Source organism: Monodon monoceros, unplaced genomic scaffold (assembly GCF_005190385.1).
Source record: "Monodon monoceros isolate NGI ecotype Baffin Bay Population unplaced genomic scaffold, NGI_Narwhal_1 Super_Scaffold_20, whole genome shotgun sequence".
NCBI classification, from domain to species: domain Eukaryota; kingdom Metazoa; phylum Chordata; class Mammalia; order Artiodactyla; family Monodontidae; genus Monodon; species Monodon monoceros.
The window spans coordinates 89763496-89790257 of NW_021703777.1; the positions used below are offsets into that span (position 1 = coordinate 89763496).

The window sequence follows — 26762 nt, forward strand, 5'->3', positions numbered from 1 at the left end:
ACAGCACATAACACACTCACACCACACAATCCTACTATGCTCCTGTACTTTGAAGTAACTACAAATAATAAGTAACATCTTTTTTTACCCGTGTGTGCATTAATGATCCCATCCATACCAAATATTTATCCTTTTCTTACATTGCATACCTTCATAAGTATTAACCTTGTTATTAAAATGTAAATATCATTTTAATGGCAAACATAATATTCCATTGTGTAGTTACAATATGTTGTATTTGACCGCATTCCCTGGCTTTTGAATATTTAGATTTTTTCCCTTTTTCTCTTTTTCCCCCATAATATAAATAGCACTGAGATAAATATCTCTGTGTATATAACTATGTATGTCTTTTAGATTATTTTCTCCCAGATTTGAAATTATTGGATGAAAGAATTAAGTGAATGCAAGCTTCCCCATATATATTAGAAAATTGTTTTTTGAGTTGGTATTTCAAATATTTAAACACATCGCACATTATTACTTCTTGAGTGTTTTTAATATCCTCAATATTTGGAATCTGTATGTATTTTTTAGCCATTTATTAAATGCAGACTTGAAATATTAGCTCTGCTTCTTGTGCCTCAAATGAAAGCATTAAAAGAAGTAGCACATGACAAAGATTTTCTGCATGAAAAACAATAAACATTATTACATTTTTCTGAAAATCAAGTGTATTGCTCACTTTTAACAAAAGGTAAAAATAATAAACCCTGATCTTCTTAGGTTAGAGCACACATCTTGACTTTGATGTTTGAGGAGACTGTCAGACAAATACGAAAGTCCAGCTGCCTTGGAAAGACATTGGGGAACAACAAACAAGGCTTTAGGAAGGAGGTGACAGATGCACGCAATGGCCTGCCTTGGGGCAGCCTGGCTAGTTGTTGATCAGAAGTGATAGATGTGATCTAGTGAGAGTTCATTTAGAACTTAGAATGTCTTCTCCGTGACTCAAATAACTCCCAACCAAGAGTGAGAAATGAATAAGAACTGAGGCTGGTGACACCTGGACCACGAGTTAAGGATTAGCTGTTTAAGATTTTTGCCCCTGTCCCCTGAGCTGGCCGGTTGCCCACTGCTCTTTGAACACCCAAGCCAGGACACAGACAAGACCATCCACCAGATGTGATGGCCTGATCACCATCGTTTATTCATTGGCATCACTAGCTGCCCAGTTGCTGAAGTTAGATTCACCCATCGTTCCCCTGCTTTCTGCCTGCCCCCCACCATCTTAAGGGTCACTAAACTCTGGTCAGTTTCTCCCTGAAATATCTTTTAAATTAACTTCTCCTTTCTATCTCTTGTCCTAGGACTGTCAAGTAAATCCTCATTACCTCTTCCAAGAACTACTGAAAAAGGCAAATTGGTGGCAGCCTGGGTTTAGTGTCATTCATACATTTGAATTCCTATTGTGCCTCCTACTAAACAAAATGCCTGCAATTATTTACTTAAATCCTCTGCACCCTAGCTGCCTTATTGACTCATTCATCCCACAGTATTTTTGAGGGACTATATGTGGCAGGCACGATTCTAGGCACTGGATTTATAGTGGGAAATAGGATGTATCAGTTCACTGCCTTCATGGAGCTTATATGGGAAGAGAGATGATAAACATGAAAACCAAGATAATCTCAGGAATTGATGAGTATTATGAAGGCAGTAAACCTATGGTAATATAATGGAAACTGAATGCAGGTTGAGGAGATACTTTGCTTCATTGATGAGGTGACATTTGAGACCCTAAAACCAGAGTAGGCTGGTCATGAGAGGGTCTGGAGAGGTCCAAGGAAGAGGTAACAGCAACTGCAAAGGTTCTAAGGAGAAAAGTCTCATAGTTTATTCACAGTACAGAAAAAGACCATTGTGATCAGAAAAATGGGTTTCTGTGGGGATTAAAAAGTTGATTCATGCAAAGTACTTAGTAAATGAAATGTCATGAGTATGCATATATGACAAGTATTAACTCAGTTGATACTCCCAACCACCTTCTGAGGCAGATGTACTATTTTCCCCATACAATGGCTGAGAAAACTGAGGCACAGAGAAGTGAAACAACTTTCTGTATTGACAGAACTGGGACTCCAACTCCAGAGCCTGCTGTCTTCATCACTTTATCAGACTGAGCTCTGATATTGATTGAGGAAGCCCCTTTAGGCATATAATTGTAGCTCTTTTTCGTTATATAAATCGCAACTCTTAAAATTGTTAAGAAACAGGGGAAAGCATTAGGTCTGGCCCTCTGCCTCCAGGAAGCTAGGCCTTACGTCCCCATTTCACAGCTGAGACAGTGTGGTGTGAAAAGATTGTAATGATTTGTGCAGAATCACACAACTGAGAAGTTGGAATAAAACCCAAAAGCCCCTTAGTCCAGTGGTACAGATATACTTATTGAATAAGTGCATGAGACAGTCACATCAGTGGACGAAGCCTTAATGGAAAAATTCAAGGAGGGAGTGAAGGGCAGTTTCATGGGATTGGCACATGGGAGGGTCCATTGGACCAGATACTGTCTAAGGATATGTTCATCATACTTTAAACATTGTAAGTAACATAGCCTATTTTTATAATAATAATAGCCTATTAGTATGATAATATAGCTTATTTTATATGTGAGGAAACTGAGATCTAGATAAGGGAACCAATTTGCTTAAAATCACTGAGCTATTAAAAAAATCAGGAAGAGGGGCTTCCCTGGTGGCGCAGTGGTTGAGAGTCCGCCTGCCGATGCAGGGGACACGGGTTTGTGCCCCGGTCCGGGAAGATCCCACATGCTGCAGAGCGGCTGGGCCCGTGAGCCATGGCCGCTGAGCCTGCACATCCGGAGCCTGTGCTCCGCAACGGGAGAGGCCGCAGCAGCGAGAGGCCCGTGAACCGCAAAAAAAAAAAAAAAAAGAAAGAAAGAAAAAAAAAATCAGGAAGAGAAGCTTGGCTCCTAGTCCAGTACTTTCCAACACTGAAATTCTATGGTTTGGTATCAGTCAGGGTCCAGGCAGAAAACACAAAGCCCACTTAAATGGGGCAATGGAGGGGAGTTCAATAAAGGGACTATTTGCAAAGATGTGGGCAGGGTTTCTGGACCCAGTGAGACTGCTGAAGCACCCAGTGCTAGCAAGAGTGAGCATTATCATTTTTAGACCAATGGTTACTGGAAGATGAAAAAAGCCATAGCTATCGCTCTAACTATCAGAGAGGCTTTGCAAGAGGACTCTGGCCTTTGGAAGAGGAATGCAGCTAATATCAATCCAATCCCCAGCAAAGAGGGAGCCCAGTGGGAAGCCAGAGGACAGGGAGTTCAGATAACGTTATTCATAGAGGCAGCCTCCCAGACCCACAGCAGAATGTAGAAGGATTGAAGGTGGCTCAACAGGCCACATGAAGGTGTTTTCCAGATATTCCACATCCTGAAAGCTAGGGTTGGGGACCTGCAAAATCAGTGGCAATTCTCAGAGTGAGTCACACTGCTCTTCTGGTAAGATTTGTTCCCAATTTCATGACATCTTGGAGGCTGACAACTGGCTTATAGGTGTATGTTGATATTGAGTAGATAATTGTAGAATTAATGAATCTAAATAGCTATTTCATGAATGGCTTGAAAAACTAAAAATAGAACTACCATATGATCCACCAATTCCACTCCTGGGTGTATATCCAAAGTAAATTAAAACTCTAATTCGAAAAGATATATGCACCCCAGTGTTCATAGCAGCACCATTTACAATAAACAAGACATGGAAGCAACCTCAGTGCCCATCAACAGAGGAATGGATAAAGAAAATGTAATATATATGTGTGTAATATATAATATATATGTAATGTTATATAGATACATATATGTATATAAAGGAATATTATTCAGCCGTTAAAAAAAGAATGAAATTTTGCCATCTGCAACACAAGGATGGACTTGGAGGATATTATGCTTAGTGAAATAAGTCAGACAGAGAAAGAAAAATACTGTATGTTTTCACTTATATGTGGAATCTAAACATTAAAACAAATGAACAAATACAACAAAACAAAAGCAGACACAGATGTAGAGAACAAACTAGTAGTTACCAATGGGGAGAGGGGTGGGGCACGATAGGGGAAGGGGATTAAAAGATACAAACTCTAGGTTTAAAATAAATAATATACAAAGATGCAATGTACAACACAGGGAATATAGCCAATATTTTATAATAACTTATATGGAATGTAATCTATAAAAATATCAAGTCACTCTATAGTACACCTGAAACTAAAATGATGTTGTAGCTCAACTGTACTTAAGTTAAAAAAAAAAAGAAAAGAAACCTGTAGCTACTGTACTCTACATGAGCACAGATACTTTTTCTTTGAAAAATGAATGATGTCAAGTCTGTAGTTGTATCTCCTCATTGGATAATTCCAACTCATTCACTTTATCTCTCTGTGCCCCAGTTACTTTTTTCTAAAGTAATCATTTCCCTGTTTATTCAAAGGACATTATGGTGATAAAAAGGTTACTAGGTAACAGTCAGGAACTAATGCAAAAGATAAAATATTGAACACTTGACTATATGTGTATTTATATGCACGTTTTCATTTAAATTTACTTCATAATAACTTCTACCCAATACAATCTCAGTGCCCACATTCAATCAAAAGAATTGATTCACTAAATTAAAACTTCATCCAGGGGTTTTTGTTGTTGGTTTGAGCAGACATAAGAGGGCAAATGTGACAAGGTTATTGTGAGGCCAGACTACTCATAACTGATAAGCCACCATCAGCTTTTCCCTTGTGTAATTGCAAAACATAATTTCCTAACTTGACTAAAGATCTTTGGTAACAAATACAGCATTACATTTCAGCGTGTTTTGTTTTTCCTGGTAGCGTATTGATCGTGGAAAGTTTTAGATGCCTTTTTTGGCAGAGAAACCATCAGCATTTGACTGTTGGAGAATTTGTTTTCAAAAAGTGACGAACTGGGCTTCCCTGGTGGCGCAGTGGTTGAGAGTCCGCCTGCCTATGCGGACACGGGTTCGTGCCCCGATCCGGGTAGATCCCACATGCCGCGGAGCGGCTGGGCCCGTGAGCCATGGCCGCTGAGCCTGCGCCTCCGGAGCCCGTGCTCTGCAACGGGAGAGGCCCACGTATCGCAAAAAAAAAAAAAAAAAAAGTGACGAACTGACAACATCCTGCCAATTAAAAACACAACAGTAACCTCCAGGAAAAGAAGTTTAACCTTCTGAAAATTAATTAATCTCATGCTAACTCCTTGGTGACTTTGCTAAAAACTCTGACCTGGGCATGTAGTGAGGAAAATCTTTGGAGGAACAGAAGCATAAACTGTGAAGGTTTATAAACATAATTTGCAAGTAGAAAGCATGGTCCCTCAATTTCATCATATGTATGAGTTCCAAAAATGCTATTTTCAAATTCTCAGATGTTTTTATTTAGTTAACAAGCATCTAGCACTTACTCTGTGGTTGGTACAATTCTGAGAGTTTTGCACAGTTTAACTCATTATATCCTCAAATTACTCCTTTAAGATGGACACTTCACTATTTCAATTTTACAGACTAGGAAACTGAGGGATGAGAGGTTAATTAACTCACTTGAATCACATCATCAGTAAAGGGTGTGGTGGAAGAGAGAGGGGTTGACTCCAGAAATGGAGCTCCAGTGGTAAAGATCTGTACTTTACCAGATCTCTAGTTATGTTCATTGTTTTGGTCAGTTTTAGGGGGAAAAAAAAAAAACCCAAGACAGTCTTTTTTTCCAATTATCTACTCTACATAGGACACCCTCATGCAGCCCATATTGTCCAAAAAGATGTAGTAACCCCTTGAATGAGTTGTTTCCCCTCTCTGGACCTCAGTCTCACCATCTACAAATGAGAAGCACAGATTGTGTTTCAAGTCTCCTTCCATATCTTGCACTGCGGGAGCCAGTGAGATGACATTTCTTGCTTCTACCTGTGACAAATGGTGGATGTCTCAAAGCTAGCACGAAATTTCCTCCTTTCGTGGCACTTCATTACCCATGAGAAGCAGGAAGTGGGAAAAGTTAAAAACTCCATTTAACCCAGATTTAATATTAATTGGCACCATCATTTACTTATAGTAATTAGAATGTTTGTCCCTTCCTTTTGCGTGGTCTTTTACAGGTCTTAGAATTCTTCCTCTCGAGTGTCTCATTTCATCCTCACGTTTCATTCACATTCTCCTGGGAGAATGAAAGATCCTAGGGGTTAAAGTCTCCATTTAACAAACTAAAAACTGGAGAGATTAAGTGGCTTGTCCAAAGTTACATAGGTATTTAGTGACAAATAGAAAGGTATGCATTCTTTTTTCTTTCATTTGTATTTTTATTATATTATTTATTTATTTTTGGCTGCATTGGGTCTTCGATGATGTGCACGGGATTTCTCTAGTTGCAGCGAGCGGGGGCTACTCTTTGTTGCAGTGCGCGGGCTTCTCACTGCTGTGGCTTCTCTTGTTGCAGAGCACAGGCTCTAGGCACACGGGCTTCAGTAGTTGTGACGCGCAGGCTCAGTAGTTGTGACACGCAGGCTCAGTAGTTGTGACTCGTGGGCTCTAGAGCACAGGCTCAGTAGTTGTGGCGCAGGGGCTTAGTTGCTCTGCAGATGTGGGATCTTCCCAGACTAGGGATCGAACCCGTGTACCCTGCATTGGCAGGCGGATTCTTAACCACTGCGCCACCAGGGAAGTCCCTGCATTCTTTTTTCTGGTCCATCATTTATCAACTGGGAGTCTTCATTAAATCATGAATGAGTCTTAGTACAGGAAAGCTGGAGGCGGGAGTCCCAGGGCAGCTGTTTCCTGTTGTCAGGTTTAGTAAATTTCATTTCGATGTGACAGACATTTATGGAGCACTAACTATTTGAAAAGTAATAGTGCCAGGAACAGGGGAACACTAAATCCCTGTCTGAAGGCTGACATTATACAGAAATAAACAAACATGTATAAAAATCATTCAGATGCAATGAATACAGTTAAAATGCTGTGAGAGGCAATACTAGGGAGGTATTAGAGTCAAGAAGTTAAGAGTGATAACACTGGGACCAGCTTATTTGGTTAAAATCTTGGTTCCATGACTGACTCGCTATAGAAATCTTAAGTAAGTTGCTTACCCTTTCTGAGTTTCATATTCCCACCTTCAAGGTGGAGGTAATAATAGTAAATATTACACATTTGATCAAAAGATTAGATGAGCACGTGAAGTGTTTACAACAGTGACTGGCTAGTTAAGTGGTCAAAATAAATGCTGGCTGTTAATGCTGTTATTCTGCCACTACTTGTGATGATAATGACGGCTACACACACAGAGATGAGACTGAATCTCCCCTGGGTGCATTTCACAAAGAGGTGGTATTTCAGCAGGGCTCTTTGGAGAAGAACTATTTCACTGGAGGGAGAAAAAGCAAGGGGAAAATTCTAGTATTGAAAAGATTAAGGCTAAGATAGTCAGAGGAATGAGAAATAGGGAAGAGAGGCAGCCAGAAAAGGTGAGCTGGGACCAGAGTTTGAAGTTCCTTACAGCCAACCCAAGGCTGGACTTCACTCTGAAGTAAAGGGAGGAAATGTTGAGTCAGCCAAGTTATTCATTTATTTATTTTTAATTTCAGCTTGATTGAGTTATAATTGAACATCTAAAACTGCAAGATATTTAAAGTGTACATTGTAGTGATTTGATATTCACGTATGTTGTGAGAGGGTTCCCCCCATTTAATTAATCAGCACATCCATCACTTTACACATTTATCTTCTTTTTGGTGAGAATAAGTTTTACTTTCTCAGAAAATTTCAATTATACAATACAGTGTTATCAACCATAATCAACATGTTTTACATTAGATCCTCAGACCTTATTCAGCGTATAGCTGAAAGTTTGTACCTTTTTACCAACCTCTCCCTATTTCCCCCACCCCCAGACCCTGGCAACCATCTTTTTTCTGTTTCTATGAGTTTGACTTTTTCAAATATTCCATATATTAGTGGTACCACGCAGTGTTTGTCTCTGCCTGGCTCATTTCACTCGGCATAATGCCCTCAGAGTCTATCCATATTGTCACAAATGGCAGGATTTCCTTTTTTCTCATGGCCAAAGAATATTTCATTGAGTATATATACCACATCTTCTTTATCCATTCATCCATTGATGGACCCTTAAGCTGTTTCCATGTGTTGGCTATTGTGAATAGTGCTGCATTGAACATGGGAGCGCTAGTATCTCTTTGAGATCCTGTTTTCATTTCCTTTGGATATACACCCAGAAGTGGGATTGCTAGATCATGATGGGGCATGATTCTTTGCCTGGAAAAGGTTGTAAGATGGCTAAAGCCAGCCAATAGTCAAAGGAGCTGGACACAAATCCAACTTTAGAAGGGTTGCTGGTGAACTTGAAATCAGAGAAAAGAGTAGCAAAGGATAAGCATCATTTGAAGACAAGACAGAGACAAGTTCTCAAAACTGTCACCAAGAGCTAGTTGGGTATTAGTTTCCAAATCAAGGAGTCAACCAAACCTTGGAGTGAGAAAATGACACAAAAATAAATCAGAAAACAGGTAAATTGTTGAGGGAAGAGAAAAAAGAAAACAGGAAGATCAGTTGGAAAACTGCTTAAAAATCGTATGCAAGAAATAATATAAACAGCTAACTCTTACTGGGCACAGCACTATTCTAAGCCTGAACAAGTATTGTAAGTATGTCCTACAAACGTATGAGGAAAGCACAATTATAATCCCCACTTAGATGAGAGAACTAAACAAAGAAATTAAATCACTAACCCAAGGTCTCACGATTACCAAGTGTCAAAGCAAGGATTTGACCTTGGACAGAGTGATGCCAGAGCTTAAGGTGTTCACCACTAGACCTACAGGAGAGGAAAAAGTCCTACATATAAAGTAACAGTGGTAGGAGGGAAAGGATGGATTTGAAACACATGGTGAAAGTGTAACTGCAAACACTGGGAAACAGTTGGTGGTGTGAAGTGAAAAATAGCAAAAGGATAACACAGTTCTGCCAAAAGAATAATGGTGACAGTAAGCAAGATAAGAAACAGAGAAGATCATGAAAGTGGGTTAAGAAAAGATGATGATAGGTTTATTTTAGACACATTGGCTTAAAGTGTCTGAAGAACACAAGCCATGCTTGAATAAAGCTTTATTGTTGATTGATGTATTTTTGTCAAGTTACCTATATGATGAAATCTTTTGCTTCCCACTTGATTTTTCCACTATTTTCCTTACTGTTAATTTGGAACAGAAGAGGTAGAGTGATGACTACTTATAAGAAGCTACGTAAAAGTTTAGATAAACAAAAATCTCTTTTTGTCTTTTTTAATGAATGATTTCATGATCGGCCCCTCATGCAGTTTCTAATAGGAGTCATAAATACCTATTTTCCATTTGCATTGACCCAGCAGTAATATTTGGGCTAAACATGAGTCCAGGCAATGTTGGCTTCTGCTGGTTTCTTTAAGACACTAAAATGGGAGCCTAACACTTTAAGCGGACTCAATTTTACACTCCACCAGGTCTATAAAATATAGACCATGGCTATGTTATCTGCTTAGATTGCAAGGTTAAAGCTTAACTTTCTTAGTTTCAAATTGCCTTCTTGCCAGGGGATATAGAGCAGCAAGTGTGATGGGCAAAGTTTGTTTTACAGAAACACTGACCTCTCTTTGCTTGCAAGCTTTCAGAAAAACAAAAACCAAAAAACAGAAAAACAAGTTCTGGAGATGTACTGACAGGGGAAACCTTATTCCCCTCTTTGCAAAACACTCTCATTTGAGACTTTGGGTAGAACAACAGTTCCAACTATTACCTTGTAGTGTTCTCTGAATATGCTTGGAGGTAGATATATTCTCCAGTGAGTGCTCCTGAAGGTAATATAAATCACATTTAATTCATCTCAATGACACTGTAAAATTAGTTAATGCTTTAGATGAGCAGATGTTAGAGGGGTCAATGGCAAAATCATCATCATAATAGCAGAAAGCATGCACGTGGATTTTTATCATATACCATACACTTTACAAAATCCATACATTATTCCACTTAATCTTCAGTGTTTTTGTTAGTGCTATTATTATCTGCATTTTACAGATGAGGAGACTGAGGATTTGAGATTTTAAGTGACTCACCCCAAATTCCATAGCTACGAAGCAGCAGAGCTGAGACTCAAGCCCATGTCTCTCAATATTCAAGCAGGTCAATGATGTACAACTCAATCAAAGCGGACAACAGACAGTATACATGCTGCAAAAAAGTTTCAGGAGGCCTCTCCACTGTGAAACCCATTAAGATGAGCCTTAAAGAGAAAAGAGAGAGGTTGATGAGGAAGAAAAGCAGATCCATGTGGAGGAGATAGTGTAAGCAGAAGGATTTAAGTTGACAATGCAGGCTTTGTTCAAAGAATAGAGAATTGTCCCAGATATTAGATCATAAGGTGTGTGGGAGGAAATGACAGGCAATAAAGCTACGCTATTGCCTCGAATTTCATTCCAAAAAAGTGGTCCTTATTCTCGTGTCAACACCAAACAGAAGAGTATAAAAGGTTCCAAAGGGAGCTGTGGTTTCAGTGGATCCCATGAACAATAATTGGTCAGCATTGAGTCTCTGCAAAAAGAGACAACTGAGTGCAATTTTTAGGGCAAGGGCTTTGACAACTGATGGAATTACCCCTTTTCAACTGCCTTGTACCTCGATTTAGCCATCTAAAACGGGCAAAATAATACTCACCCTGAAGGACTTTTAAATAAATGATAATAATATTTTAAACACTACGTGCCAGGCTCTATTTTTACACCCTTTTAACACATTATTTCATTTCAACCTCTTGACAGTTCTTTGTCGAGTCCTATTTTTATGCCCCTTTCATGGATGAAGAAACTGAGGCATAGACTGACTAAGCACCGTGCCCAAGGTCATACAGTTAACAAGAGTCAGAAAAGGGATTCACACTCAAGAAGTGTAGTAACAGAACCTTCACTCCTGAAGGTTCTAGAACAAAGCCTCACTAGGAAGTATGCAATAACTATTTGTAATCATAATTGTGGTCCTTTACTGATCAATACTGTATCAATATATTGATCAGTTGACAGATTGATACAATATATCAATATTGTATGTCAGTAAGTAATTGAAGCAATCTCTCAAAACAATTTTATGAGATTGAAACAAATTTTATCCTTAGTTAGAAATTTTTAAATGGAAGCTTGGAGAGGTCAAACTCATTTTCCAGTGTCAGAATTGAGAAACAGACCCAGCAAAAAACAAAAACCTAGAGCTACTGAATAATTTCCTAGAATGACGAGTTCCAGGCACCATTCTGCTTTATCATGTGAAGGGTGACACCAGATGTTACTGTAATTAATACTAATACAAATAATAACAATAACACTGTGATTGAGCATTTACTATGTGCCAGGTACATGCATCTTCTTATTTAGTCACTCTCTGCTACAATACTGGGTACAATTTTATGCTCATTTCTATGGCATTGAACATATGGGAGCACTCAGGCATGGAATGTTTTACTAACTTATCCTAGTCACACAATAAATGTCCAGCTGACATTTGGACTACACAGTCTAACTTTCTCTGAACTAAGAAACTAGCTTAAACCTAGGAGAAACATAACAAAACCTAGATCACTGCTCAGTTTTCCTAGTACTCTGTTTTAAACATGGCCATGATGGATAAATGTTTTGTGGCAGAATATTACTGCCATCACTGATATTAGCTTGAAAACATTTCCCTAATATATCACCAAAAATTTATCTCTAAACTTACGCAAACTGTTTTTAACTCCCAGGATAACGAATCCCATTTATATACCCTCTACCAAAGCAACGTACAACACAGTAACATCTTATGAATCGGGCATTATATTTTGCATAAATAAAATTTCCAAATGTTTATTCCTTTACAGCAGATGTTATAAATGTAACATGTTTAATTAAGAATCTTTTAGAAACGTATCGCCTGCATGCTACCTTCTGAAATGGCATAAAATGAAGACAGTGTTTTTCCTAACTATTAAAGATCAGAATTTGCTCCCTGATTCTTTTATTGTTATTATTATTTGCTGTAATATGCTCAAGCTCCTTTTCAACTTTATGTCCCTTCTGTTGTTCTCAGGTAATCAGCTGTCACTTCTAGACTTTACAGTTAGTAAACTTGGGTTTAAGTCCTGACTCTATAGCTGAGTTATAACGTTCCTTCCAACAGTGATTTCCTCATCTATAAAAACAGGGTGACGTTACCTGTACACAGAGTAATCATGATGTTTAGCTATAGTAACGAAAGGGAAAATAACTTTGCTTACTACAAAGAGCCAGCCATCAGATGTCAGGTATTATTATGTGACTCAGGGACTGCTTCTAGTTGGTGGCCCTCCTTCAGCATCCCCACCTGCTCCTGAGGTGGGGTCAGAAGCTTATTAAAATATGAATGAAGTGAGGATGGGTCTGCTTATTGATTGTGACAGGACATTGCAACAGGCATCTGGCAAAGTGCTGCACTAGGAATCAAGGCCCAGTTCTGCCACTGATGTGCCCAATAGCTTTTGATTTACAACCACTAAATTTAAGACTCTGTATTTAAGTGTGCATTTATAAAGTTAAGGAGCTGGATTAAAGGCCACTTTCAATTCTAACTCTATCTTCTGCTTAAAGCCCTTTTGCTACTAACTTTCTGATTCTTGGTTGGGCGTGTCATTTGTAGATAAGTAGGGCATCATCCTCCCTCATTTTCTATGGGAGATAGAACAGCAGAATAGTTAATTATGCAAACCCTGGAACCAGTCTTGCCAGAGTTCATACCCTGGCTTTTCTTCTTTGTGACCATGGGCAAGTTATTTAATCTCTCTGTGCCAGTGTCTTCATCTATAGAACAGAATATAGCATCCAGAGTATGCTGATGGGGAGTTTATGAGTTAATGTATGTAAATGTATTTGTTCTTGCATAGAACAAATGCTGTAAAAAGTGGTTTGCTATTATTATTAGATTTTTAGGACAAACAGGAGAAAGTCTATCAAGTTTCAAGAGAAACTCTTGTTAGGGCATTTTTAATTTAGTGAACTATTATGGGCTTTCTTCGTCTCTCTCCATGTTTCACTATGTTTAAAATTTTCTCTTTGATCAGAGTCCGTATCAGTTGTTGACTTTCCTGACTAAAATATCCATTTTTTGGTCTGCCTTTAAGTGAAAGTTCAATCACATTTCTTGTTCCTTCTCCCCCAACCTCAGCATTTCTATTGTAGATTTTCTCTCTGTGTATAATGACTGGCAACATAATTTTTATTTCCCCCATTTACCAAAAAGCCAGTTAGACCCTACCACCTATGAAATAATAGCTCCTATCATAAGGGGCTATTCATGAATGGTTGCAGTAATAATATGGTTCATGCTAATAGCAAGTATTCCAATAAGGCGATTATATTTTAAAACCTAAGCTTATGTGAAGAGTTACTTATGTTTATAAATAAGGTAGAGACAGTCCATTCATAAGTGTTGTGAGAAATAGCTCCATCAATTTCCCTTTGAGCAGTTACATTTTATAAGTGATTGAATTCAATCACGAAATTGCAAAGCAGTTCAAATTCTCCTGGAATGGAAACTGCAATGTCATTGCCAACAACTACCTCTAACAGAAGACATTCAAAATAGCTGGCCATTTTCAAAGTACTTTTCATTTTCCATTTGATATATGAATAGTAAATAGGATAAAGTACGAATTATAAAGGGCTTTTGGGGCCCTAATGTACTTTCAGGTCCAGAGTTGAGGAAACACATGTCTGACTAACAACAACTTGTGGGTACTCATTGTTCACAGTGGTCTGGGAAGTGCTAAGACTCCCGCAGTGCTTCGGATAGGTGTATGGCTTTCTGTTCATGGGCTGTGTGTGATTAGCTTGGAGTTAATCACTCATATACTCTTCTTGTGCACCCGAAAATAGCTCTTGACAGGAAGAGTCAAGAGGGCTCCCAGGCCTTCACATTCCTGAGATTAAGCATTTAAAGTTGGCAAAATGTAAAAATTTTCCTCAGGTTCTGGCTCAGGTTTGAACTCTCCACCCAGAGAAGCCAAATGATAAAACAAAAAGACAAGTTGGTGTCAGATCCGAGCTCCCCTGCTATCAACTGTGTAGCTGTGTAAACTTGAGCAAATTCCTTAACTCTTGAAAATCAGTTTCCTCAGCTGATTATAATTCCAACCCCTTTGAGCACTGGGAAGGGTGGAACTAAGGAATGGAGTGCTCAAGGTATATGGCATCTTACCGACGCCTTTACAGGAGAAAGAAAGGAAAGAAAGAATTTACATAGGTGTCATGAACAATAGCTTTGGAAATTTCTCCCAGGCAGTATCTTTGTCTCAGTGTATCAGACTTGAATATTAAACAGGCAATAGCATCTCCTCCTTATTCCGGAAGTTCTTAGGAGTAGTTTCCAAAGCTATAGTCAAGAATCTTCCAGCATCTTTTAGTGGAAAGGCAAAACGTGGAGCAAAATTAGTCAAAGTCTCTTCCAAATCCTGTCACTGGACTAAACTTCTAAATATTTAATAATATGTGTCATTAGACGTAATCATCCTCTCTGTGATGTTATTGCCGTACATGTCAAGTCACTGTGAAACCAATCTAATAAAGGGCAAACACTGGGAGTAAAGACTCAGAGGGTATTTTTATAAATGAGATAAAGCAATATAAGTCAAGCCAGCTGAATTTTTGCTAGACAAATCAATCTCAGCTCAAATAGAATTTTAAAGTTATAGTTTTTATGATTTTTTACAATGAAAATAGATACATTTTTGTTTTGTTTTTTGTTTGTTTGCGGTACGCGGGCCTCTCACCGTTGTGGCCTCTCCCGTTGCGGAGCACAGGCTCCGGACGCGCAGGCTCAGCGGCCATGGCCCACGGGCCCAGCCGCTCCGCGGCATGTGGGATCCTCCCGGACCGGGGCACGAACCCGTGTCCTCTGCCTCGGCAGGTGGACTCTCAACCACTGCACCACCAGGGAAGCCCAGGAATACGTTTTTTAAAGAAGAGTTATGCTGTACTGAGAGATGGACCTCTTGTAGATAGACCCACTATGATTGGGATTCTTCACATTTTTTTAATTGAGCATTTTTAGTCTGCCAAATCAGACGCTGTTGGGCTGGGCTATCCAGTAGTCTGGCAGGTCCCAGGTAGAAGAATGTGGCAACAGTCTTACAATGTTCCCTGCTGCGATAAGGCAAGGGCTCATCTCTGAACCAGCTTCTTGGAAGGAGTGATATTATTCTTCATAAACAGTTTTACTTTAACATTACAATCCTTGTTTACAAATGTGTGTCTTAGGAAGGCAGGCGTCACACTCGTATTTGTTTGTAAAGCAAGATGTTCTGGGGGATATGGTTTGACCTCGGATAGAGTCAAATTTGCATAATTATGAATTGGGCTGCAATAGGCTTCCACTGTATTTTAAGAGAAGTTGTGAGACATGAGAAAAAGAGGTCTATTATTAAAACTCATACTGTTGATCCCAGGGGATTTGAATTCCAATTTCTAGCCCAAATGTGTCATGGCCTGAGGGGACTGTTAACTCAGACATAGGACATCCTTGGCCCTGAGAGACTGAAATCTAAGTAACAAAGAACAAAAAGACAGTCAGGAAAGCTCAAGGTTGTCTGGGTTTGGGAATTTGTCATCTTATTAAAAATAAATCTGTTAGAAGGTACATGAATACTGCATACTAGTTGTAGGCAGTTTGTCTCAGGATGCAAAAGCAACATTGGAATTAGCAATCCTATTCCAACAGCAAGACGCCTACATAGTTGTACCTTGGCAGAAGCCTGGAGATGATTCAACAGACCAGAGTGCCACCTGGTTCTGACTTTAATCCACTATGGAGAACAGTATGGAGGTTCCCTTGTATATATGTACCACATTTTCTTTATCCATTCCTCTGTCAATAGACATTTAGGTTGCTTCCATGTCTTGGCTATTGTAAATAGTGCTGCAGTGAACATTGGGGTGCATGTATCTTTTCGGTTTTCTCTGGATATATGCCCAGTAGTGGGATTGCTGTGTCATATGGTGGTTCTATTTTTAGTTTATTAAGGAACCTCCATACTGTTCTCCATAGTGGCTGTACCAATTTACATTCCCACCAACAGTTTAGGACAGTTGCCTTTTCTCCACACCCTCTCCAGCATTTATTGTTTGTGGACTTTTTATAATGGCCATTCTGACCGGTGTGAGGTGACACCTCATTGTAGTTTAGGATTCTAATTTTTAAAAAATGATACAAATGAATTTATTTACAAAACAGAAACAGACTTACAGATGTCTAAAACAAACTTATGGTTACCAAAGGGGAAGCGTGGTGGGGAGGGGGGATAAATCAGGAGCTTGGGATGAACATACCCACACTACTATATATAAGATAGATAACCAACAAGGACCTACTGTATAGCACAGGGAACTCTACTCAGTATTCTGTGATAACCTCTAAGAGAAAAGAATCTAAAAAAGAATGAATATATGTATATGTATAACTGAATCATTTTGCTGTACACCTGAAACTAACACAACATTATAAATCAACTATACTCCAGTAAAATTTAAAGTTTTAAAAATTAAATAAAAAGTTGGACTTTAGGGTGCTAGAGACAGCTGTCTGCTTCATGACTAACTAGTCATCCGAACTTGAACAATATACTTAGACTCTCTCTCCAAGCCTCAGTCTTCTCATCTATAAAATAGGGATGATAGGATGCTATAAAGATTAAATGATATGATTGGCTAGACTACCCAGTGCTCACTGGGCTCACTGTGAATAGCAAGACCTGCTTTTACTGGAGTTGTATGTCTTTTGAATATAGGTGCATATATTAGTCAGCTCGGGCTGCCATGACAAAATGCCACAGACTGGGTGGTTTAAACAACAGAAATTTATTTCACACAGTTCTGGAGGCTGGAAGTCTAAAATCAAGATGCCAGCTGGGTTGGTTTCTCCTGAGGCCTCCCTCCCTGGTTTGCAGGTGGCTGCCTTCTCGCTGGGTTCTCACATGGCCTTTCCTCTGTGCCTGTGTATCCCTGGCGTCTCTCTCTCTCTTCTTATAAAGACACCATTTGTATTACATTAGGGTCCCACCCTTATGACTTCATTGAACTTTAATTATCTTCTTAAAGGTCACATCTCCAAATCCAGTCATATTGGAGGTTATGCCTTCAACATACAAATTTTAGGGGGGCATAATTCAACCCATAACAAGGCCAGAAGTCAGACTGCAGTAGATTAAAAAGAGAACAGGAGGTAGGAAATGGACGCAGTGGGTACAGTCAACTTTTCTGAGACATTTGACAGTGCAGGAGAGGAGAGAAAAATATTATTTATCATTGTTATTTCTGTCAGTATTGAGAGAGAGTTTGGCAAAGTAGAAAAAACCTAAGGTTCGGCATCAAAGACTTGGGTATAAATTCTACCTCTGTCTTTTCTCCTGTGTAACACGTGGCCACTCATTTCTTCACCACTGTGAGACTCAGATTCCCCATATGTAAAACAATGGATAATTCTACCTCATTGCGGAGTTATTGTGAGGATTAGAATGATATCAATAGAGCACCTAGCCCATCTCTTGGCATATAACGAACTTAATAAATGTTAAGCACTCTATTAAAAACCCCCCAGAGTGCATGCTTTTAAATGGTGGCTGAGTCACACTGTGAAGGTCCCAGTCCTATGAGGGATCATGCTGTGCTCTCCACAGAGCTTGCCTCCCGAATCAGCATCTTGATTGGGTTAGGCGATGTTGCTTTTATAACTTATCATATGCTGGTGATTGGGGATGACTTCAGGTGTGTTTTTAGAGCTTGTCAGCCTTCTAGAAATAGAAACAGCCCTTTGGCAGGTAGGAGTCATTAAGCAGTAAGGTATCAGTCAGCTAGGAAAACAAGAGTCTGCAGGCAGACTCTTCAAGTGTGGTGCTTTGAATACTGAACGTGATGCGCATCCTACCACACATGCTTACCTCATTTGCACTGACCCTTCAGCCCTGGTTCTTTTGTCTCAGTCTCATCTGCAAGTCTGGGCCAGCTGGAGGAAGAAACCTTGTTGGTAGTGTGGTTTTGACTGCTCTGTTGTTACAAAGGCTGAGAAGTTAATGTGCTATTTTGTTTCTTTCCAGTGGAAAGGTCATTAGGTTTAGGGGAGGTTATACTATGATTGAAAGATTGCTCAGATAACCTGATTAAAATTTCCTCTACTTTTGCCCATGCTGTGTTTCTCAGAACAATGCATAGAGAATACTGTGATTCCAAAGAAAGCATTCAAGGTCCACCAACTGTCCACAAACCCCAGTTTGAGAAATAATTTTCTAGAGGGCAGCTAAGGTTCAAGGGGCTCCAAGGGGGTTGAAACTTCAGCGGCAACATCATTTGTTAATTGATTCACTTATTCATCCATCCTCCAAATGATTTTTGAGGAACTCTGGGGTATTAGACTCTATGTTAGGTCCAGAGGATATACAGATCTGTTAAGACATTGCTCCTGTCCTCATGGCGCTCACAATGAGGAAGACAGACATGAACAGATCATAAATGTAATTAGTGTTTTACATGCTATATGAGAGGTAGGTAAGATGTGAGAACTCTGACCAGGGACCCATCAGTTCTGCATGGTGGAATAATTGGAAAGCCTTCAGAAAGAAGGCAGTAATATTTAAATGGGATTATAAAAGATATATGTATTTCAATTGGAGGAAAAAGGAAAGAGGAATATTTTTTGTTTTGTTTTGTTTTGTTTTTCTTTTTGCGGTACGTGGGCCTCTCACTGTTGTGGCCTCTCCCGTTGCAGAGCACAGGCTCCGGATGTGCAGTCTCAGCGGCCATGGCTTACGGGCCCAGCCGCTCCACAACATGTGGGATCTTCCCAGACCGGGGCACGAACCCGTGTCCCCTGCATCGGCAAGTGGACTCTCAACCACTGCGCCACCAGGGAAGCCCAAGAGGAATATTTTAAGTTGAGGAAATTATACTGTAAATGATTCAAAACATGCTTTCATCAAGACATTTTCAAGAAAGCAGAGTCTTTCCATCTGTTATTGTCTATTTATATTAGGTCTGTTCCGTGGCATGTATTTCTGCATTGACAACTGCAATAACTTCAACACAGTCCAATGCACTGGATCAACAGAAATTTTATGGAGGACCATCTTCCTACATCCTCTCAAGCTCAGGACCCAGAGTAAAATCAACCCATCCAATCCAGAGAACAAAAAAGAAAATTGAAAAAAACCCATTTTAGCTTTTTTAATTTTCCCCATAAAACCCAGCCTGAGGTCAGTTTGTTAATGCCTAGCTGCCTTTTCTCAGCTACTTTTAGCCCTGTGGAAATTCTTTAGGTACACACTGCACTTAGTTCCTCATCAATTTTATCCTTGTCAGCTCAGACTTTATTCTTGGCCTGCCCATCTTTTCATAGACTTTTATTATTCTTATCCCCCCATCACTATTCTGCAGCTTTTTCATATCATTGTTCCAAAATAAACTATCATAATATGAAAAGTACAAAACAAATATTTGCTTTTATCTCCTCTTCCTCACTTTGACAAACACAACCTTTCCAAGTATTTATTTCATTGCCATTAGTGGTCTTTTGTAAACTGCTTGAGGGCAGTAATTAAGACACACCAAGATTAGGGTTCCACTGACTTTCTTTTCCCTGATAAGTGAGAGCTCTGGCCCCTCACTGCCCTCAGAGTGTCAGGGAAGTAAGTAGGCACAGATGTTAATGAGAGGCAGCATCATTAATTATCAAAAATTATGTGACTTTTGTAGTCAAAAATGTCTAAATTTCCAGCTAACACATGAGCCATGGAATCAGGAGTGCGTGGCCCTGAGACCAGTTGATGAGAAGATGTTCTGAGCCTCAGCTGTCCGAGTTGGGAATCTGTAGCTAAGAGTAAGGGATATAATGGAGAGAAGCCATGGCTCCAGTACTGGCCCTGGATGTGAGGAGTTCCTTAGCTGAGGTGTGGACTGGACCATGGCAGGAGGAAGAATCTCTTAGGTCTCCATTGGGCCCCACTGCAAAGCAGCTGAAATTACTTAAGGATGCTATACTTTGAGACCTGGGCACCCAGATCCTAATATATCCCAATACCTCCCGACTTGCATTCTACAGGACCCTAGGGCACAGATGAAGATGTTAGCAGAGGTTATTTGTGGGGAAAAAGAGTTCAGTGGACAAATGCCATTTGGGGTCAATGGGTTAAACCAAGTTAAACAGAATTCTTTGTTGCAAATCCTCTCAGAACCTTTATATTCCAGTGTTTTGCTCCCAAACTACATTAAACTTAACAGAATTTACCAAATTTACATGGATACAAAAGTCTTTTTTTGTGTAGAGCATCTCTGAGAAATTATAGTGTAAATATAATTCACAAAGCAAAGTATAATATTTCAGCATTTATCCGTAGCTATGGATTCCCTTGGCTGCAAAGTAGGGTGTAGCCAAAAGTTCCCTGGGCTCCAGTCCATCCAGTGTGCACCTATGAAGACTGGGTTTATGCCAGTCAAACTGGCAGCTGAGTACTTTACTCATTTCAGCACCTGATATCTCTGCTTTATTTGTAGCCCCAGGCAAAATATTTGATTTTAATGGAATCTTCAGAGTGTATTTAGCAGAGTCCTATCTCACAGTTGCATGATACAAGGGTGGTACAGACTGCTATCAAATTAAAATTCCATTTTTATAACTAGTGCTTGATATGTACACACATTTGAAGTGTTAAAATTTTCCATGATTTTTACACTTTTCAAACTGTACTGTAAAAATGTTCATAGTGTGGTGTCTGATGACTAGAAAGTTTGAAAAAATATTATGTAGAATTAGCAGAATACTGTATACTCTGGGAAATGTAAAGACCGTTATTAGCAGCGTGAGAACCCTTCCTCTGGAAAAATCAGACATGCAGTAAAGATTTCCTTCCATTTTCCTATGTTGCTGTGTATACACATTGGTGAGCAGTGACCGTTCTTAAGACTTTGGTTTTCCTCCACAGACAGCGTGGAAGATGAACTGGAGATGGCCACCGTCAGGCATCGGCCTGAGGCTCTCGAGCTTCTGGAAGCCCAGAGCAAATTTACCAAGAAGGAGCTCCAGATTCTTTACAGAGGATTTAAGAATGTAAGAACTTTCTTTCTGACTTTACCTTCACACAGTTCTCAGAGGAGCACTGAGAAAAGACAGGGAAAAAGGGAAAATGTGCAGTTCTGTGAGAGCCCCATCCTGTGTACACTTCTTATAGATCTTTCCTAGATATGAAAATTGTTGATATCCATTTGGGCTTTGGTTCACTTTGGTACACCATTGCTTGTCCAATCAAACAAGGATGAATACAGAAGAAAGGTTTACTTTATTCAATTTCTAGTTGGGATTTTTTTTTTCCTTTTTGGTTATATCAACATCATTTCAATAAGCTCTAATTGTCTATAGGACTAATTGACTATCGATTGGAGCCTATCAAGGAACTCCACTCCTAGCATTGCAGAAAAGTCATGATAAGTTTGATAATTTCTAAAAGAGCATGTTACCCATGACTCTGAACAACAGGTATCTGTAAGTAGTCCCTCCTTTCGGTTCTCTGTGATCCAGGAGCACCTATCATGCTCCTTCCTGAGTGAATCATCATCAAGAAGAGTGACAGTCCTTGCACACCAGAGGGTGACGGTGAGAGACAAGGAGTGGGCTGGGCAATTTGTCAGGCATACACTCTTAGTGATGCCTTGGTGCGTGCTCAGGATTAAGCTAGATACTGCAGGGTATTCGAAAGCCAGCTTCTGTCCTCAAGGAGCTAATGGTCTAAACAGGCAGGGAACACTCGCCCTCGTGAGTTTATTTGAAAGTAATTCATCCTTAAAAGTATTAAATGGTCGCATATTAAGTGGCATACACAGCCCAAGATGTGTTATGCTCTTACACATATGTAAACCGTAGTTACATATGCTACAGGTGTCCCTTGGGATCCTAGTGAATTGCTTCAATTCCTCCTCAAATCCAGCCCCTAACAGCCTCCATTCCATGGTCTATAGGAATCTATAGAGTCCAAAGATTTCAGCTAATTCCATCCTCTTGAAATCTGTCCACCTCAATGCTATCTCTGTCCAACCTCATGAAGATGAAAAACTGCCTCTTCTACGGTATCCACACAAAAATTTACTTACAGAATTTGTAATGCTAGTTGCTTTTCAGAATATTTTTATAAGGTCCCAACATGCATATTGTACACAAACTTCCACCACCTCTCTGACTCCATGGGGTCTCTCTCTACCCCATTTCTGCTCTTCACTGCTCTCCCTGCCTGGGCTACCTAAATGTTTCCTTCCATTGCTCTTCTGAAGCCTGGTCCTCTTCTGACACCCAGGCATTTGTGGGGGTGGACTGGGTGGGGAGGAAGGCGATATAATGGAGATGGGTGCTTGCCCCACACAGGTAGGACTCATATTACACATCAAGATGTGTAATCTATCAAGATGACACATACAAATAAACAGACCTAAAGAGAAAGGGACTTTGAAAATTAGGCTCAAGAATTCTTAGTCATGGGCTTCCCTGGTGGCTCAGTGGTTGAGAGTCCGCCTGCCGATGCAGGGGACATGGGTTTGTGCCCCGGTCTGAGATCCTTGCTGGGTAGAGTAATCTTGGTTGTAGGTTCTTCCCTTTCATCACTTTAAATATTTCATGGCACTTCCCTCTGGCTTGTAAAGTTTCTGCTAAGAAATCAGCTGTTAAACTTATGGGAGTTCCCTTGTACGTTATTTGTTGTTTTTCCCTTGTTGCTTTCAATAATTTTTCTTTGTCTTTAATTCTTGTCAAGTTGATTACTATGTGTCTTAGTATGTTTCTCCTTGGGTTTATCCTGCCTGGGACTCTGCACTTCCTGGACATGGGTGACTATTTCCTTTCCCATGTTAGGGAAGTTTTCGACTACAATATCTTCAAATATTTTCTCGGGTCCTTTCTCTCTTTCTTCTCCTTCTGGGACACCTATAATTAGAATGTTGGTGCAATTAATGTTGTCCCAGAGGTCTCTTAGGCTGTCTTCATTTCTTTTCATTCTTTTCTCTTTATTCTGTTCCATGGCAGTGAATTCCACCATTGTGTCTTCCAGGTCACTTATCCGTTCTTCTGCCTCAGTTATTCTGCTATTGATTCCTTCTAGTGTAGTTTTCATTTCAGTCATTGTATTGTTCATCTCTGTTTGTTTGTTCTTTAATTCTTCTAGGTCTTTGTTAAACATTTCTTGTATCTTCTTGATCTTTGCCTCCATTTTTTTTCTGAGGTCCTGGATCATCTTCACCATCATTATTCTGAATTCTTTTTCTGGAAGGTTGCCTACTTCCACTTCATTTAGTTGTTTTTCTGGGGTTTTATCTTGTTCTTTCATCTGGTACATAGTCTTCTGCCTTTTCATTTTGTCTATCTTTATGTGAATGTGGTTTTCGTTCCACAGGCTGCAGAATTATAGTTATTTTTGCTTCTGCTGTCTGCCCTCTGGTGGATGAAGCGATCTAAGAGGCTTGTGCAAGCTTCCTGATGGGAGGGACCTGTGGTGGGTAGAGCTGGGTGTTACTGTGGTGGGCAGAGCTCAGTAAAACTTTTATTTACTTGTCTGCTGATGGGTGGAGCTGAGTTCCCTCCCTGTTGGTTGTTTGGCCTGAGGCAACCCAGCACTGGAGCCTACCGGCTCTTTGGTGTGGCTAATGGCAGACTCGGGGTGGGGGTGGGGGTGGGGGTGGGGGGTGGGGCTCACACCAAGGAGTACTTCCCAGAACTTCTGCTGCCAGTGTCCTTGTCCCTGCAGTGAGCCACAGCCACCCCCATCTGCAGGAGACCCCCCAACACTAGCAGGTAGGTCTGGTTCAGTCTCCTATGGGGTCACTGCTCCTTCCCCTGGTCCTGATGTGCACACTACTTTGTGTGTGCCCTCCAAGAGTGGAGTCTCTGTTTCCCCCTGCCCCGTCCTGTCGAAGTCCTGCAATCAAATCCCACTAGCCTTCAAAGTCTGATTCTCTGGGAATTCCTCCTCCCATTGCCAGTCCCCCAGGTTGGGAAGCCTGACGTGGGGCTCAGAACCTTCACTCCAGTGGGTGGACTTTTGTGGTATAATTGTTCTCCAGTTTGTGAGTCACCCAGCCAGTGGTTATGGGATTTGATTTTATTGTGATTGTGCCCCTCCTACCGTCTCATTGCAGTTTCTCCTTTGTCTTTGGATGTGGAGTATCTTTTTTGGTGAGTTCCAGTGTCTTCCTGTCGATGACTGTTCAGCAGTTAGTTGTGATTCTGTGTGCTCTTGCAAGAGGGAGTGACAGACTCCCCATATTTTGATTAAAAGAATAAACCATTCATCAACATCTTAAACCAGTCACACTTATATGAAAGTGGTTGAACTCCCCTGCAAGTAAAGATTACCAGAGCTCCCCAATCTTTTTCCACTGCTATATCTCTGACAGCATTTCTCCAACATATATTGTAAATATAAATGGGAAATTGGAGGAAAGGAAGATAGTGAGAGAAGATTTCTCTGCCCCTCACCCTGTCTTACCCACTGACTCATCCCCACATTTTTATTTCTCTGACCACATACTAAACTGAATCTTCAAAAGTAGGCAACTGATAGAAATGGAGAATATAGTACAGTGTATCTCAATCTTTACTGTCCCTCAGAATAACCTGAAGGATTTGCTAAAACAGATTGCTGGGCCCCAGACTGAAACATTATGATTTAGTGTCTGAGATTGGGATGGAGAATTTGCCTTTCTCATACGTTCCCAAGTGCTGCTGATGCTCCTTGTCTGGTGACCACACTAGTACAATGCAAACACCATAAGCACTGGTGTCACTCAGACTCAGATCCATATCTTATTTGTTTAGGGAGATTCTTCTGAATCAGTGGCTTGTGTGTCCTTGTCTCTACAAATTGGGATAATGATATCTACATTACATGGGTTTTGCCTTTGTTTTGCTGGGGTTTTTTTTTAGTAAATTCAGATAATAAACATTAAGTTCAACAAAAGGAATTATTATAGCGTGGCCCCAAATAGTCAACGTCAGTTTTATGTTCCATCAGAGTGGGGCAGTCATGGTTGACCTACATACCTCCTCAGCAGTGTTTTAGGTTTTGAGCTACATAATTATGTATTTAAAAGGTTGCAGAAAGATGCAAGTTATTAGGTACACATCAGCAGTCTCATGTTGCAGTCATTTAGGGAGCTTTAAAAACTACAGATAGCTGGGTATCATGCTTGGTGATTCTGATGTAATTGCTCCCAGAAGAAGCGTGAGCGTCAGGATTTATACCACTTTCCAGGTAATGAAAATGTGTAGCCAAGATTGAGAACCAACATTGAGAACGGTTCTCAGTGTATAAGATCATAGCCATAAAGGCGCTTCTATCACAAACAGAATTGACCTACTTGTGATGAGCCCTCTAATGTCAAATATCAATGGTTAAACTGGCTACACTGGAGCCTTATGAAACCCTTGGTGGGTGGGGTGGGCTGTGTGTGCAGGTGATCACTCTGATGACTCTGATTTAGTTAAATATGGGGTGATGTTTAATCTTTTTTTAAAAACTTCTTAGTTTAAAAAAAAAATCCTATTTTAATAAACTGCTAATAGAAGGTCACATTTGAAAAAGACTGACCTAGAAGGTCATACAAGTATCTGTATACATGACTCATAAACTTGCTTTGCTGTTCTCTTTCAGAATCAAGCATAACTTCACTCAACACTAGGTGATAATGAATGGTCCGCTGGGCATTAAGTTTTCATAAGGCGGTGTCTCTTTGACATTTCCTCTCATTAATAAATAATTTACAGGATATTCTTCCCAATTTTTAAGGCACAGGATGAAAGATAGTTGCAGCTAGGTAGACCTAATATGTTTTGGACCTCTGACTGCTTCCTGTCCCAAATCTTTCTCTGCTTCCTTTTCTTTCACTATTTTGAACTGTAATAGGTCAAAATATCCTTTACATTCAAATACATCTTTAAAGTATCACTTTAATAATTGTTAATGTCATTCTTCCCTAAAAATTTTAAGTGTTAATATTCTTTTTACCTCAAAATGCAAGATGTTTGTATTAGTTTTCTATTGTGTGTAACAAATTACTACATATTTAGTGACTTAAAGAAATGCACATTCATTATCTCACAGTCTTGAAGGTTAGGAGTCCAGAAATGACTTACCTGGTTCCTCTGCTTGGGGTCTCATAAGGTTACCATACAGGTGTTGGTAAGGCTGCATTTCTCTTTGGGTTTAGGAGTCCTCTTCTAAGCTCATGGGGTTGTTGGCAGAGTTCGTTTCCTTGTGGTTGTATTTCTGAGGTCCCCACTCTTGTGTTAGCTGTCAACCTGGGGCCACTCACCTCCTAGAGGCCTCCTGTAGTCCTTTGCCAATGGCGCTCTCACAGACTCTTTCATAGCACGGAAGCTCACTTCTACAAAGCCAGCAAGAGAGATTCTCTCTACTCAGCTAAAGCAGAGCCATATAATGTTACGTAATCGTGGAACTAACATCTCCTCCCATCACTCTTGTACATCCCAGCACTCAAGGCAGGGGATTAAAAAGCGTGTGATTTATGGGGAGTCACATTTCCATGATATCCATCACAGTGGTCTTTGTGAGGAGGCAGCAACCCTTATGGAGTAGAGCTGCTAAATTTGGTCTGAAGTCACATTTCAAGCACAGTTAATAACCCCCCTCAGTTTTTTGCCTGCA

General features: G+C 40.1%; 1 protein-coding gene across 6 annotated transcripts in view; it reads left to right on the forward strand.

Annotated features, from left to right (window-relative positions):
• KCNIP4 (potassium voltage-gated channel interacting protein 4) overlaps window positions 1–26762 on the forward strand; it is a 1181969-nt gene that overhangs the window by 1056901 nt on the left and 98306 nt on the right. For 5 of the 6 annotated variants that reach the window (XM_029234907.1, XM_029234911.1, XM_029234910.1 and 2 more), the window contains one exon: window positions 21042–21166. In XM_029234907.1, the coding sequence (XP_029090740.1) occupies window positions 21042–21166 (125 nt within the window). Of the gene's footprint in view, window positions 1–21041; window positions 21167–26762 lie in introns of those variants that run through there. The other variant, XM_029234912.1, reaches the window with a different exon arrangement.